This window comes from Leptonychotes weddellii, chromosome 11 (assembly GCF_054177405.1).
Source record: "Leptonychotes weddellii isolate Sample4059 chromosome 11, ASM5417740v2, whole genome shotgun sequence".
NCBI classification, from domain to species: domain Eukaryota; kingdom Metazoa; phylum Chordata; class Mammalia; order Carnivora; family Phocidae; genus Leptonychotes; species Leptonychotes weddellii.
The window spans coordinates 13,015,737-13,032,095 of NC_138379.1; the positions used below are offsets into that span (position 1 = coordinate 13,015,737).

The 16,359-nt window shown below is 39.0% G+C and overlaps 1 protein-coding gene across 19 annotated transcripts in view; it reads right to left on the reverse strand.

The window, feature by feature from the left end:
* Positions 1-16,359, reverse strand: part of ATG13 (autophagy related 13) — a 54,768-nt gene that overhangs the window by 12,753 nt on the left and 25,656 nt on the right. For 15 of the 19 annotated variants that reach the window (XM_081798193.1, XM_081798196.1, XM_081798191.1 and 12 more), the window contains 9 exons: positions 13,181-13,262; positions 12,130-12,210; positions 11,353-11,472; positions 8,942-8,988; positions 7,622-7,762; positions 3,048-3,088; positions 2,155-2,251; positions 1,708-1,806; positions 766-859 (listed from right to left, as the gene is read on the reverse strand). In XM_081798193.1, coding sequence (XP_081654319.1) covers positions 766-859; positions 1,708-1,806; positions 2,155-2,251; positions 3,048-3,088; positions 7,622-7,762; positions 8,942-8,988; positions 11,353-11,472; positions 12,130-12,210; positions 13,181-13,249 — 789 coding nt within the window. In that variant the 5' untranslated portion in view covers positions 13,250-13,262. Of the gene's footprint in view, positions 1-765; positions 860-1,707; positions 1,807-2,154; positions 2,252-3,047; positions 3,089-7,621; positions 7,763-8,941; positions 8,989-11,352; positions 11,473-12,129; positions 12,211-13,180; positions 13,263-14,686; positions 14,888-16,359 lie in introns of those variants that run through there. The other 4 variants (XM_081798197.1, XM_081798189.1, XM_081798190.1 and 1 more) reach the window with 2 other exon arrangements.

Consider the following 16,359-nt stretch of genomic DNA (forward strand, 5'->3'; position numbering starts at 1 on the left):
GAGATGGACTCAAGTGGAAAAGTTAATGGTTAAAAATGTTCAGATAAAGAATGCAGATAGCCAGATATCTGTGTCAACTATGAGGAGAAACTGCACGGCTGGTTTCTTATTGGCATTCTATGCCCAATAATTATTGGTTCCTTTTGTGCTCCTTCCATGATTAGGAACCATATTTACCACTTCAAAAGTGAAGTAGCTACCAAATTAACAAGAGTAGGGTAGAATACCTCTCTGGTATCACAATGCATTTGGAATTCTGTGACTCATTTTCTAGGGAATTTTTAAGATGTCTCTAGGAATGTAAAGGTTACATGTAATCTTGTGGGTTAAGAATGGTTACAGGCTAGAGGGGCGCCTGGGTGGCTCAGTCGGTTAAGCATCCGACTCTTGGTTCGGCTCAGGTCATGATCTCAGGGTTGTGAGATCAAGCCCTGTGTTGGGCTTCACGCTCAAAGCAGAGTCTGCTTCAGATTCTGTCTCCCTCTCCCTCCCCGCTCTGCCCCTGCTTGCATGCACATGAGCGTGCTCTCTCTCTCAAATAAATAATACAAGCTTAAAAAAAAAAAAAAAAAAGGCATGGTTACAGACTAGAAACATTGCAATATTACCTGCTGGATAAGAAGGCTCCCCCTCACCCCTCAAAATAACCCTCTGGAAACAATCACCAGGACCACCAAAAGAGACTGTATCTAAATTCTGGTACCAGTTCATGCCCATATATATACCAAATAACTATAGACCCCCCCAGAACCTGTTTCCCCCTACCTGAGACGGAGGGGAGGTGGAAAAAGAGGTGGTACACACTTCTTGAGAATCTTCCACAGAAGGATATGTTACTCCAGTGTCCTCACCAGCAGTTCTATGATGCGGGGAAAATAAATCATCAATTTTATAGTGACGGCAGCTGATTTGAGAAGGACACAGAGGGAGGTTAGATAAGGATGCAAGTTGTGACAAGAGCTGTTTCAGGCAGAGCTCAGTATGGCAAAAGAGGCGTGGTGAGTCCTCGATAATGTCAAACATACCCCAGAGAACAACATCTAGAGGTTGACCAAGGCTTTTATTTTTAACCCAAACATCCTACCTGACATATGATTTGAGAATATTTTCTTAAGCCTGGCCAGTGTTGGGACTAAAGAACTGTCAGCAAAAGAGATGCAGTGAAACAAAAATCCAGACTCCAAAGATGACCCCATCCAACTTCAAAAGTCCTTCCCATAAAGGCAGTATCCTTCCTGATACACATCTGTTCCGACCTCTACAGAATTCTGTTTTCTGGGATCTGAGTCTGCTTCAGATTCTCTCTCCCTCTCCCTCCCCACTCTGCCCCTGCTTGCATGCGCATGAGCCTGAAGATTCTAATCTCTAACTAAACTGTGCCAATGGTCACCAGAAAACCATTTAATTTGTGAAGGGCATTCTGTTTATTACTGCCACTCTTGTAGTTTCTAAGTAAAATCAAATTGAAAGTCAAATCACTACCGTCAAGATCCAAAATGTCCAAGAATTTTCTCAGTCTGTATATTCCAAGGCTTGGTGTACCTTACAGGCAGCAGCAGGAAGGGAAGCTAACCACTCCATTTCTCTCCCTGTGGGGTCTCCATCACTGCGCCCTGCCCACTGGTGAGTGCTGAGAAAGGTGCTCTATGTACAAGATGAATGCCTCTCCCTAGCTGCAGTTTGGGAAAGCCCCTACACATTCCTCACCTGTAATTACAGGGGTGCATGGGTGAGGAGCTGGGATAGGGACGGTCCACAAAGTGATCAATGATAATCCCCATGATAGGTGGAGTCCTCTCAAACTGCCTGTAATGCAATAAGCAGATGACAATATTTGTTAGAATGCCTTGTCAGCCCCCCTGAAGTCTTCAGAGGACCCCTCACCTTATATCTATTGGCAGGTACCACTAGAGTCTTAACTATTGCATCCCTAAATATAAACCACAACCCTACATTGATGGCTCTGAGACACTCAGATTCTTCCATCTGGAAACGGGGCTCTCTCTCTGAGTTTATTTTCCAGAAGGGGACTGATTTCAGCAATGGCAAAGCTGAACTATAAGCTTAGCCACGGAGTTTGAGGGAAAAACAAACTTTAATATCTTGAATTCATCTTTGGAAGAGCTCTTTTGGATTCCAAGGTTCTTTCCTCACCTGGTAGACATAAATGCCAAGTTAATTCTGTAAGCACAAGAAAGAGTGATGGTGCCCACAGGGGTGCCTACTGTCCCAACACGAACTGTCTGGAAACCTAGAAGAAGAAATATACAATTAGTTTTTCCCTAGAGAACACTGACACTGTCTCTAGTCTGGCTTTCCCTGAATCATGCAGCCTATCATACAATCTCTGGCTTTATCTATTTCACACCATGAGTGCAGCAGCCTCAATTTCATATAGGTTTATGTGTGTGTGTGTACATATATTTTTTCTTTTGATTTATTTTATATGACCTAATATTGGAAGGGAAATCAGAATTCTATTTCCAGATAAACCTACCTTCAAAGAGGCAAAACAAACTGTTAGTCCTAAAGTCTGAGCAAGTCCTAACCAACCCGGCCCAAACGTGTCACATGCCCAGTGAGACAGGAAAGGGGCCCTGGGGCTTTATCACACGAAGCCCTCGGTTTATGTAGGCACAGAAGTGACTGCACTTCTACTCATGCTGCCCCCCAGAACTAAGTATAGGAAAGAGCCGGGGCCTTGCAGGCGATATTTCCAACAAAGCTTTCCTGGTTTTCTTGGTTTCATGCCCAATTTTCAAAATTGCTTATGCTCATCAGAAACATTTAACATGCTCATTATAGAAAATTAGGAAAACAGACAATATGGTATAAAGAATAAGAAAAAATACTGAGTTACTAGAACTCTGGGGAAAATTATTCAGTCATTCCCTGGAAGCTCTTTGGACCACCCACCGGTCTTTTCCTTACTTGTATCACACCTATTAGAATCACAAGCTACATATTATGACAGGCAGCATCCAAGCCCATCTCTGAAGTCAGGAAGGCTCTTAACACTACAAATGCTTTTCAACCTTGATACATACCTTCTCCTAAGCCATTCAGCTGAACTTCCCCAAAATATATCCTTAGGAAAGAAAGAAAAAGAAATAAATGATTCTTTATTCTAAGGGCCTCTAAAGCCAAAACAAACAAAACAAACCCTTCCTTTCTCATCTGCATGACCATTTCTCCTAATGGAGCAATAATGTCACTACTTCAAGTAAGCTGCAGGCATAGGGATGTATATGGGAAGAATTGGCTAAGAAATAAGGAAAATAATAATTAAGTGGAGCCTGTAATTTTAGTTTCTTCTTCCTGCTCCTGCAATGTATTTTTAAAGTATACCTCCTGGGGAATAAAGAATCTAGAAATAAGATTCACAAAAAGATCTCACACCACTATTAGAAAGTACTAGATTTTTTTTTTTGAGGTATGTTCACCAAATAAGATTATATTAGTTTCAGATGTACAACAAGACTCCATATTTGTTTATATTACAAATTGATCATCACAGTATGTCAGGTTAACATCCATCACCTACATACAAATGTTTTTTTCTTGGGATTAGAACATTTAAGATCTCCTTTCTTAAGGGGAACCCTCTTACACTGTTGTTGGGAATGCAAACTTGTGCAGCCACTCCGGAGAACACTATGGAGGTTCCTCAAAAAGTTAAAAATAGAACTACTGTACAACCCAGCAATTGTTCTACTAGGTATTTTATCCAAAGGATACAAAAATACTGATTCAAAGGGGCACATGCACCCCAATGCTTACAGCACCACTTATCAACAATAGCCAAATTATAGAAAGAGCCCACATGTCCATCAGCTGATAAATGGATAAAGAAAATGTGACATATGTATTTATTTCCGTTATATATTCCTTATATATAGATTCCATATAAATAATTTCCATTATATATTCCATATATACATATACTCAGCCATCAAAAACAACGAAATCTTGCCATTTGCAATGATGTGAATGGAACTAGAGTATAATATGCTAAGTGAAAGAAGTCAGTCAGAGAAAGACAAATACCATATGATTTCACTCATATGTGGAATTTAAGAAACAAAACAGATCAACATAGGGGAAGGGAAGGAAAAATAAAATAAGATAAAAACAGAGAGGTAGGCATATCATAAGAGACTTAACTACAGAGAATACACTGAGGGTTGCTGGAAGGGCGGGGGGTGGGGGATGGGTTATATGAGTGATGGGCATTAAGGAGGGCACTTGTGATGAGCACTGGGTGTTACATGGCAACTTTCAAATATGCAATAGAAGGTACCAGATTTTGAGAGTGGTCTTCAATTAAGGGGAGCTCTCCGTGCTTGTCACAAGTCATTCCAAAGTAAACTGCTTAAGAAATTCGAAAATCTTTTCCATTATAGAAGAATTACATAAGACTATTCTGAAAATACAAAAATATAAGCACAGCAGAACTTTTCTCTGAATTTTCCTGGGAAGGGCAGTCTATATTAGCTATAGGTCTGAACTATAAACCATTACAAACTACACTACAAAACATTATTATACTTTTCTAGTAATATGGTTAAAAATTAAACACATATCATGGCTTTGTTCAATTAAAAACAAAGCTCCAACAATGTACAAAGCCCTATGGTTAGGCGTTAAGCATGAGATAAGAATAAGCTAGGGATGAGATTCAGGGTAAATCTGAAGCCTAGGTCTCACAAATTGTAATACATGAACGAAAGGGACAGACACCATAAAGCAGGGGTCAGCAAATTTTTGTTAAAAGGATCAGATATTTAAGGCTTGCAGGCCATACAGTCTGAGGCAGACTACTCGGCTTTGCTGTTGTCCTGCAAAAGTAGCCACTGATGATACACAAATGAACGGGGCAGCTGTGTTCTACAATAACTTCATTTAGGGGTGCCTGGCTGGCTCAGTCAGGAGAGCGTGAGACTCTTGATCTCGTGGTCATGAGTTCCAGCCCCACGCTGAATGTAGAGATTACTAAAAAAAATAAACTTAAAAAAATAATAATAAAATAAAATAACTTTATTTATAAAAACAAGCAGATGGTCTGCTGGCCATAGTTTACTGACTCCTGCCATAAAATAACACAGGAATGATGTCGATAAAAAGTTGCCAAAAGACATTTTGCTAGCAACCTCTGGTGGCTCAGCCAGTTGAGCATCCAACTCTTGATTTTGGCTCAGGTCGTGATTTTGGGGTCCTGGAATCAAGCCCCGTGTTGGGCTCCCCGCTCAGTGGGGAGTCTGCTTGTGTCTCCCTCTCCCTCTGCTCTTCCCCCTGCTCGTGCTCTCTCTCTCAAATAAATAATCTTTTTTTTAAAATAAAAAGCTCAGTACTCATTTGAATACTGGTAATTCGTATAGTGCTTAAAATAACCTAATTCTCTAACCACCTTCTTGGCTATATCCTTTATGCCATTCAGGTGCTAAGCAAAAGTTTTCTTCACAGACAGTAGATGGCAGTTAACTTTAATTCAGTCTTAATGAACAACAAATTCAGAATGAATTTTTATAATGATGTAATTCTACAGTGACATGATTAAATCTACAAGGCCAGGGGAAAAATGATAATATAGCTTTAAAAAAAACCCAGAAGGCTATTCTTTAATGGTATAAGGCTCTACTATTAACCTGTTAACAATAGTATAGGGATGCCTGGGCGGCTCAGTCAGTTAAGCGTCTGACTTTGGCTCAGGTCATGATCTCGTGGTCCTGGGATTGAGCCCTGCCTCAGGCTCCTTGCTGAGCGGGGAGTCTGCTTCTCCCTCTCCCTCTGCCCCTCCCCCTGGCTTGTGCGCACGCGCGCTCTCTCTGACAAATAAATAAATAAATAAATAAAATCTTAAAAAAAAAAAAAACAACCAAAAAACAATAGTATAAAAAAGGGGGAAAAATAAGCCAAATCTACCTCTGAGAACACCCACTTCTCTATGGTTTAAACCATATTATTTGTATCCAAAAGCACTCCTAAATGATAAACAGTGAGCAATAAATACTGTATTACTCTGGAGATACAGAATAAAGGAAAGCTTTAAACACTGGTAATGAAAAGGACTGAGTCCTTGTTAACTAAGCTGATGACTAGTAGTGTAGTATGGCTACTTATAAAAGAACCAAAATGAAGGGGGCTTAGCATAGGTAAATGAAAAGTAAGAGTTATAAGCGATCTTTTGTTATATACATATATTTTTAAAGATTTTATTTCTTTATTTGTCAGAGGGAGAGAGCACAAGCACAAGCAGGGGGAGTGGCAGGCACAGGGAGAAGCAGGCTCCCCACTGAGCAGAGAGCCCCATGTGGGACTCAATCCAAGGACCCTGGGACAATGACCCAAGCCAAAGGCAGATGCTTAACTGACTGAGCCACTCAGGTGTCCCTCTTTTGTTATATCTGAATAAAGGTCTAGTAATTTTCAAATGGAATACTCAACTTGAAACCCAAAGACTACAGAGAAGACAACAAAAATATTTTAAATACTTGAAAAAATAAACATGGGTGGGGTTGCTAGATTACTGCTGAGGAAATTAAAGAATGACTTGATAACTATTCTCAGGTAGTAGTAGATTGTTTCAGCCTAACTAGTTGAGTCTCTAATCCTTAGTCCTTCCATCTCGCTATATTAATTTCTCCTCACAATCAGCTCTATACATGTAAGCCAAAGGCTAAAATCAGTAGCTCATCACTAATATGAAAAGAGTCTTGGGTGATTTGGGAACTCCTGGCTTACCAGGCTCTGCTCTCACACTTTCCTACTTATCCTCTACACCACCACTAGGGTCCATCTAACAAACTGAGCACAGCTCATATCCTGTCCCCCCTTCTATGCCTTGCCATCTGTTGCACTCCCCACCTGGAATGATCATTCTCCCTCACTTCTACCAGCTGAAATTCTCTCTGCCTCAAGGTCTAGCTTGAATGCCACTTCCTTCAGGAAGTCTGTCTGGTTTCTCCCACCCAGAACAAACTTTCCCTCCCTGTGTTCTCCCAGTACTTTTCTCCTGATACTGTTATGTAGTTTTCCAATCCTGCTTTTTATTATAATTATGCATGTGCCAAACGGTCACCCGAATAGATTAGAAACATCTGTAGGGTAGGGCCTGTGTACAGTTCTTCTTTGGGCCTAGCACAATGCTTGCATTAAAATGGCACTCAATAAATATGTGTTGAGGTGAACTACTCCAAGGAAAATACAAAGAATCACTGACGAGTTCTTTATATCCACAGACAACTAATCAAAAACAAATTGAATTAGCAGTTTGTTAGACAAGTTTTAATTCTGAAATACAAAAGGCTATGAAATCTTCTCAGGACAGTCTGTTTTTTAAGCTCCTTTTTCAGCTTTGAGACGTCTATCAGTACAACCTCAAATCCATTCCACAGGAATCATTTGACCTTGCGCAGAACAAAAGGACAAAGAACCTGGTACCTTCAGAAAGCTGAGGACCACAAAGGAGGAGGGATAGACAATCACAGTAAAGCTATAGCATCAACTACCCTACCAACCCTCTGTCCAAAATTAATCACAGAATACCCATCTACCAGTCAGACAATGTGCAAAGTGATGGGGCTAATGAATGAATCAGGGAGGTGAGCACCATGCTACTTACCTGTACAATATGACATATTCATGCCCCTGTTTTCTGGAGAGTCTGTAAGCTGGTGTCACCCTAGTTATGGCAAGGAGGGACTTCAGCAGCAGCGACAGTCTGTTGTACACCGTGTAGGAAACTTTAATCTCTTTATCACACCTGCGGAGCACACAGACACTATCAGCATTCGCCTACTCAACTCACATAGAACCAAGAACAGAAATGCAATGGATATAGAGGTGTTAGTTATGTTCTGTCTAGTGACTGAGATTCATCTGTTAGCATTATTCATGACTTCTGATAGAATATAACCTGCTTTGTAGTCCATATAACACCTTTCACAGAGTATTACAGTCAACAGAGATAACTGCAAATTAAGTGTGAGAACTGCATAAGATTAAATTTATCATGAAAACATGTTCTGAACTAAAAGTGTAGTTAGAGTTCTTTGTCAGTTTATCAACAGATTATTGAGGTAAGCAGAAGTTTTACTTTTTTGTGCTCTAGAACCAGGCAGATAGATACCAAAAGGCACCTAATATATTTTTTTCTAGCTTTGAAGCTGTTATCTAAGAAATAAAGCTACACACGTAAAAACAGTAATTCAACACTGCAATTATATTACTGGAGGTGCAAACAATTTCAATATAGTATCTTATGAGCTGTCTACCTCTCTGCATCTAATAGGAAATTTGAAGAAAAGTCTGTTTGGTACTAAAATTTTTAGACTAAATAACGTGGCAATTGCTTTCTCCTTAGAAAAGAAAAATAATACCCACACCTCACAGACTTATTATTAAAATTTTTCTTTTGATGTGTTGCTATTTCCTCCATTCTCCTACATACTATTCTTGAAAACTGAAGCTTCAGGCAGGAAATAAGCTAATTTGCCTTGAAGGAAGAAAATGGAGAAGGAAAATAACATGCATTTCCAATCTATGACCAACACAACGTGTAAAAAGGAGTAGTGAAGGGAAATCGTTTTGGATGTCTGCCACACAGAAAACAGACAACACAGAACAGTCATGTTACAAGAGCTCGCAAGGGATTTAATCAGAGAACTATCTGTACTCTGGGAAAACAACAAATCCTTTTCAGTCTTTTCTCTGCTCCTTTCCCTGTGGCATCTAAGTTTCTCTGGACTGACCCTCCCGCTGAAGGTCATCTCTGTGCCTGGGCTGGAAGCCAAGCACGAAGCAAACTGTAGCAAAGACCTATTGGCTTTGTTAAGTGGGAAGAACACCCTCCATTACTGATAACGAAGCCCCGCTTTTCACATGACATCATCTGCTTTATTCTCAGCTACCACAACCACGGACCCTAAGACAGAGCACTTACTTTTCATTCATTTCGAGACACCAAATCTCTAGCTCCATGGAATCTCCCTGTAGATGGGACAATTGAAAAATATTTGTTTTATTTGTTTTAATTATTTCTTTTATTATAAAGCACGATACAGTCACTATAAAAATATTGGAAAATATAAATAAAGAAAAAAATCAATTTATAATCCTAATCAGCCACTTCAATAACTAACGTGAGGGGTGCCTGGCTGGTTGAGTCAGAAGAGCATGAAGCTCTTGATCTCGAGGTCATGAGTTAAGCCCCACATTGGGTGTAGACATTACCTAAATAAATAAATAAATGAACTTAAAAAGATTTTTTTAAAATGTGAGATTATACTATATATGTTATTTTTATCACTTTTTCATTAATAAACATAACATTAAGTTTTCCTTATAAAATTCTACACCACTTTTAATGGTTGCATAGTATTCTACCATATGACCATCATTTCATCCAAACAGTCTCCCAATCTGTGGACATATAGGTCATTTCTAATTTTTCACTACTACAAACAACGAGATAAATAGCCTTGAGATTAAAACTTTGTCCTCACCCTAAATTAATTTCTTAAGACAAATTTCCAGGATTAGCACTGTTAGATTAAACAGTACTTATGCTTCTAAGACTTTTGCTATGTATATCCAAACTGCTCTTCAGAAAGGCCAATACTTCAGATGGAGAGAGCCTTTCCCTCCAATTCTAGAGGGGATATTTTTAGGTGACACCCACTGTTAAGGAATACCTTAACAAGCTCCTCACTTAAAAATCTTTTTAGTTGTGTAATGTCTTTAGCCAAACTGTTCAGTCTTTCTCTGGTGCTCTGAACAGACTTAGTCTAGTGGGTGGAAAAGAAAAACAGAAACTAAAGCCAAAATCCCTCAACCCTGTAACACTCCTATGTGCCACTTAGTAAGAAGGGTAGTCATACTTTTGAACACAAGTAACCTTATTACCAATCAATTGGAAGAGGCCTATTCTTTTAGATTCTGGTGTAAACTTGGGTTAGTTTGTGGAATACAGAACTTACTTGTTCTAGATCAAAGTTAAGTATGTATCTTTAATATATCTTTTTCATCATACTGTCATTTCTTTAAATTTTTAAATTTTTTTTAAAAGATTTTATTTATTTGAGAGAGAGAAAGCACATGAGAGGGGGGAGGGTCAGAGGGAGAAGCAGACTCCCTGCTGAGCAGGGAGCCCGATGCGGGACTTGATCCTGGGACTCCAGGATCACGACCTGAACTGAAGGCAGTCGCTTAACCAACTGAGCCACCCAGGTGCCCCCATCATACTGTCATTTTTAAATGACGTGATAAATTTTTAATTTCCCCTGGTCCCCCAAATCAAGGGAGGATGAACAGTAGGAAGTATGCAAGACAAGTTGGTGCAGTCTGTCTAGGACAATCAGAACATTTTATACTCAGACTCACCTGGGAAAGGAAAGAGTTCTTCTAGGGATTCCTTTAGGACTCCCTATGGATCACTAAGGAAAGTAATTCATAGTATAAACTGGCAATACAATAAAGAAGAATAGGAAGTTTTGTATTTTGGGGTGCTAAGGTTTCCATGGAATAAGTACTGACATCATTCATTCAATAAAATTCATCAAGAACATACTATGTGCCATCCCGGGCAATGTACCAGGCACAGAAGATGATTATCTATTCATATCCTGCCTCATTTCAAAAAGAATTTAAAGAACTACAAAAATAAATAAGATGTGGCATGACTGCTGACCTCAAGAATGAAAGTGCAAAGTATGAACAGGAACATGTATAAGTTATGTTGGGCACTTTACAAATAAGGATTAAATGAGAAAATATAAAACCCTTCAAGACTATGAAGTGTCATGTTAGTTTGGTGGTGTTGGTGCGGTGGGGTTAAGTAATTTGGCCAAAGTCACTCAGCTGGGATCTGAACTTGGGTCTGTATAGCTCCAAAATCCAACTGCCTTTTATTATACCACACAGCTTCACAATCTTCTAGTGGAAATAAATTAATAAACACCCAAGTAACAATATATGCCTTGATCCTGATGTGAAATAAGGTAAGTAACAACACATCTAAAAAAAAATCACAATACATCAATTATATTTTAGAAACAATGTCAACAAAGCACATGGTAAGTCTAAAGAAGGTAGTTACCTCTCCCCCGAGAAAGGGGGTGAATTTTCAAGAGCACATGAGTCTTGAAGGATAAGTAGAACTATTTCACATATAGTTGATGTATGAGGAGGACAAAGAGCCTATTCCAAGTGTTTGGGAGGATAAGTACAAAAATCTGACCTCCTCAGAGAGCGCTACGTTCAGAGAGGGAAGAGGCAGGAATGAGGCTGAGCTGGAAGCAGGGTGTGAAGAGCTTTGAGTGCCAAATGAAGACACCATCCTGGCCATAGCCTTACCTCAGAAGTCTTGAGTGAGATCTCCACACACATCGATCTCCCAACGGCAGGCAACTGTCCCGCCAGGGCCTTTTTTGCTTCATGTGTAACCTCTGGGATGTCTTTGATTGCTAAATTGAACTAGAAAACAAAAGGGACTTTGTGTTAAACACTTACAAGAAACATTACGGCAACTTAAAGCAGTGAGATGGTTATGCTGGCTAATGCAGGCATTGCCTTGAGTAATTAAGGACATTCATTCATTTCTCCCTTGCCCAGAAAAGATATCCTGATTCAAAGCCCCAAAACTCAGGCTGAAAGAGCTAATGACTTATTATATAATAAGATTAGTTAACAAGGTATTTTTCTAAAGACTAAGTTTTTCACCTATTGCAGAAGAAAGATGAGAATCAAACCTAGGACGAACATTCGATGAAGAACATACTTTCCAAGTGAATGAATCAAATGGAATTAGATATATTAATGTTATGATTTAGAATACTATAAATTGTATTCTTTTTTTTTTTTTTTAAAGATTTTATTTATTTATTTGAGACAGAATGAGAGAGAGAGAGAGCACATGAGAGGGGGGAGGGTCAGAGGGAGAAGCAGGCTCCCCGCCTAGCAGGGAGCCCGATGCGGGACTCGATCCAGGGACTCCAGGATCATGACCTGAGCCGAAGACAGTCGCTTAACCAACTGAGCCACCCAGGCGCCCCTATAAATTGTATTCTTTACAACTGCACTATGTACGATTCCTTATGACAAACATGCCTTAACAAAAAACAGGAATTTTACCCAATCTGAACCAGTTGGGGATGAAGATGAACGAGTACAAATCTTCTCGCCAAGTCGAGCCTGGACAATCACTTGGACAGTCTAAAAAAAGGAAAAAACAAACAAAAAAATATCAAAGATGAACAGTCTTAAATTGATTTGACTCACAATCAGGGTTAACACTCTCTGAATGCAGGGTTAAAAAGATGCCAATGATCATAACAATACTTTAGGAAAGGATAGGATTTTAAAATTCAAGAACATATAAAAAAAAAACCATGACAAAAATAATACTGTAAATATTTCCGAGGGCATAATGTCAACTGATTAGAGAAATTTTAGTTTAAGGCTTGGGATCTGTAATATTCTCACATGGCAGAAAGAAATTTGCACATGGTGGCTCTGACTTCCATAAAGACAAGTCCAACCGTAGGTTTAAATATTCACTGCCGTACACTTATGTAATCATAGTAGATTTAAACCAAGGATTCCACACTTATTTATATCACTTGGCCCATATGGCAAAAGTCTCCCAACTAATTTTACAACCAGAATCTACTGCATGGATTGTTTTTTACATGGCAATCATGAGAAGGAGGAGTGATAGAGGTGGAAATGATTTTTATATTTAAGAAAATATAACTTCTAAAGTATTCAAAATTCAGTTTTAATTTCTCATTTACCCAGAAGGGAACAATAAATGGAAGTTAGACATTTCAGAGTTAGTTGATGCTTTGGGGAAGATGCCCAAAATGCTGTCCATTCCAGTCCACAATCTTTGTTCCCACCCCAAGGGAACATACTGTGCCAATAACCTGGCATAATAGTTTGACATTTCTGCAAACAGCCTTGCAAAAAAAAAATTTTTTTTGAACAAGTAGCTGTGGAAAATTGGAAGCTACTTTTTAGTTACACCCCCAGTACCGCCCCCAAACTTCACAGTTTGGTTTACAACAGACAGAAGTATCCCTTAAAATGGGCAAGCTGCAAGCTGTTATTCTATGTTTCCAAAAAGGGAGAAGCACGGAAGTTATTTCTAACAGTTCTGAGCTCAAGAGAATAGATAAATTACCTTGAGGGCAAAAAATTTAATAAACTTGTCCAGGTCCTTTCTGTCCTGGGAATTGAGATCAGTTTCCATTGCCTATAGGAATCTGAAACAGAAAAAAAAAAAAAAAAGTGTTGAAAAATGTGACTAGTATCTTTTAAATTCAAAGCATACAGAGATGGTATTGTCTAGCTGTGCAAACGGTCATGTGGGAGGGAAAAAAAATTCCCCCTAAGATACCAAAGTGAAAAATATTAAGATAGTATCTTTTGAGGAAAATAAATTGCTCACCACAAAGAGAAATCTAGGCTGTAAAATTTAATTCCAGAACACACACACACACACACACACACACACACACACACACACGAAAAGACCTAGGGACCTAAATAATGGATGAGGACAAGCCATTTTACCTGCATCTGAAACTTTAAGCTTTAAATATAACTTATCTATTAAAAATACTTCTACTACCCACCATAGTGAGGACTAAGTTTTAACAAGACAAAAACTCTGTTAAAACATAAAATGAGGGGTGCCTGGGTGGCTCAGTTGGTTAAGTGTCCGACTCTTGATTTTGGCTCAGGTCACGATCTCAGGGTGGTGAGACTGAGCCCTGTATTGGGCTCCGCCAAGAGCTGGGAGTCTGCTTGGGATTTTTTTTTTCTCCCTCTGCCCCCCGACCCCCGGCACATGCTCTTGCTCTCTCTCAAATAAATAAATAAAATCTTAAAAAAACATAAAATGAGATCATTTGTATTCCTTCAGAAGAGCACTAAATCAATTTAACTTTGGGGGATTCATGGACCCCTTTTGAGAATCTGATAACAAGACAAGCCCTTTCTCTAGAAAAATGCACATATATAGAAATGTTTGGCTGTTTAACTCAGATTATATCCCATGGATTTCATGGGGCACATCATAGCCCCTCAGGCTGAAATGATTTCAGATAGGGCTGGTATGAGGAAGAAAAAGCATTTAGGGAGAGAAGAACATGAACAAAGAGTATCAGCAACAGAGAACAAAATGGATTTGGAACTATTAAGTATCCCAGTTTTCTAAAGCACTATGTATGGATAGGGAAATAGTATGGCTGGTTGGGGCCAGATCATGAGAATCTTGAATGCATGCAAGCCTGATCTGTACCTAATACAACAGAAATGGGAGCTCCCTCAAGGCTTCTGAGTAAAGGAATTAACACAATCAGAGTGCTAGCATCATCTGAATGGTGCTTTAGAAAGATAGCTTTGCTGGCATATTGTAGAACAGTTTTGAGTATGAAAAGCAGGGAGACCAGTTAAGTCCTTGGCAATAATGCAGGCTTGTGGTCAAGGCTCAAACTCTAGTACAGTCATGGTTTGGAAACAGTATGGATGGGAGATATTTTAAAGGAGGAGCTGACGGGATTTAAGGACCAACTACAAAAAGTTTGACAAGATTTCAGTTAACAATAAACAGGAAGCTAGTTTTAAGGAAAGATAGAAGAGTTGAAAAAGGAAATTTTAAAAATTGAGATATAATACCACTCACAAAAATAAATTCAAAATGGATGAAAGACCTAAATGTGAACAGGAAACCATCAAAATCCTAGAGAACACAGGCAGCAACCTCTTTGACATCAACCGTAGCAACTTCTTACTAGCTACGTCTCCCGAGGTAAGGCGAGGCGAGGCGAGGCGAGGCAAGGGAAACAAAAGCAAAAATGAACTACTGGGACTTCAAGATAAAAATCTGTACAACAAAGGAAAAAATCAAAATTAAAAGGCAACCTAGGAATGGGAGAAGATATTTGCAAATGACATATATGATAAAGGGTTAGTATCCAAAATCTATAAAGAACTTATCAAACTGAACACCCAAAACACAAATAATCCAGTTAAGAAATGGGCAAAAGATATGAATAGACATTTTTCCAAAGAAGACATACAGATGGCCAACAGACAAATGAAAAATTGCTCAACTTCACTCATCAAGGAAATACAAACCAAACCTACAATGAGGTATTACCTCACACCTGTCAGAATGGCTAACATCAACAACACAAAAAACCTAACAGGTGTTGGTGAGAATGTGGAGAAGGGGGAACACTCTTACACTGTTAGTAGGAATGCAAATTGCTGCAGCCACTCTTGAAAACACTATGGAGGTTCCTCAAAAAGTTAAAAATAGAACTACCCCATGATCCAGCAATTGTACTACTAGGGGTTTACCCAAAGGATACAAAAATACTGATTCAAAGGGATACATGCACCCCAATGTTTATAGCAGCACTATCAACAATAGCCAAATTATGGAAAGAGCCCAAATGTCCTAATGGATAAAGAAATTGTGATACACACATACACACCACGGAATATTGTTCAGCCATCAAAAAGAAGGAAATCTTGTGGGACACTTGGGTGGCTCAGGTGGTTAAGTGTCTGCCTCGGCTCAGGTCATGATCACAGGGTCCTGGGATCGAGCCCCACATCAACCTCCTTGCTCAGGGGGGAACCTGCTTCTCCCTCTCCCTACCCCTGCTGTGCTCTCTCTCTCTGACGGGGAAAAAAAAAAAAGAATGAAATCTTGCCATTTGCAATGATGTGGATGGAACTAGGGTGTATTATGCTAAGTGAAGTAAGTTAGTCAAAAAAGCCAGATACCATACGATTTCACTCATGAAGAATTTAAGAAATGAAAGAGATGAACATGGGGGAAAAAAAGACCAAGGCAAACCATAAAACAGAACTATAGAGAACGAACTGAGGGTTGCTGGAGGAGACGTAGATGGGGGATGGGCTAAATGGGTGATGAGTATTAAAGAAGGCACTTGTGATGAGCACTGGGTGTTATATATAAGTGATGAATCACTAAATTCTACTCCTGTAGCTAATATTACACTATATGTTAACTAACTGGAATTTAAATAAAAACTTGAAAGTACAAAAAAATAAAAAATAAAAATAAATAAAAATGGGGTATAACTTACATGTAGTGAAATGCACAAATCTTGGGTGTACAGATCAATAAATATCTTATTGTTTTCACTTCTATTTCAAAAGATATTTTGTTTGTATACAACCATATAACCACAATTCAGATCAAGTTACAGAACATTTCCAATAATCTAGAGGGCTCCCTTGTGTCCCCTCAGTCAGTAAACGCACTAAAAAATAACCATTATTCTGACCTCTATCATCATAGATCAGTTTTATCTATTTTGA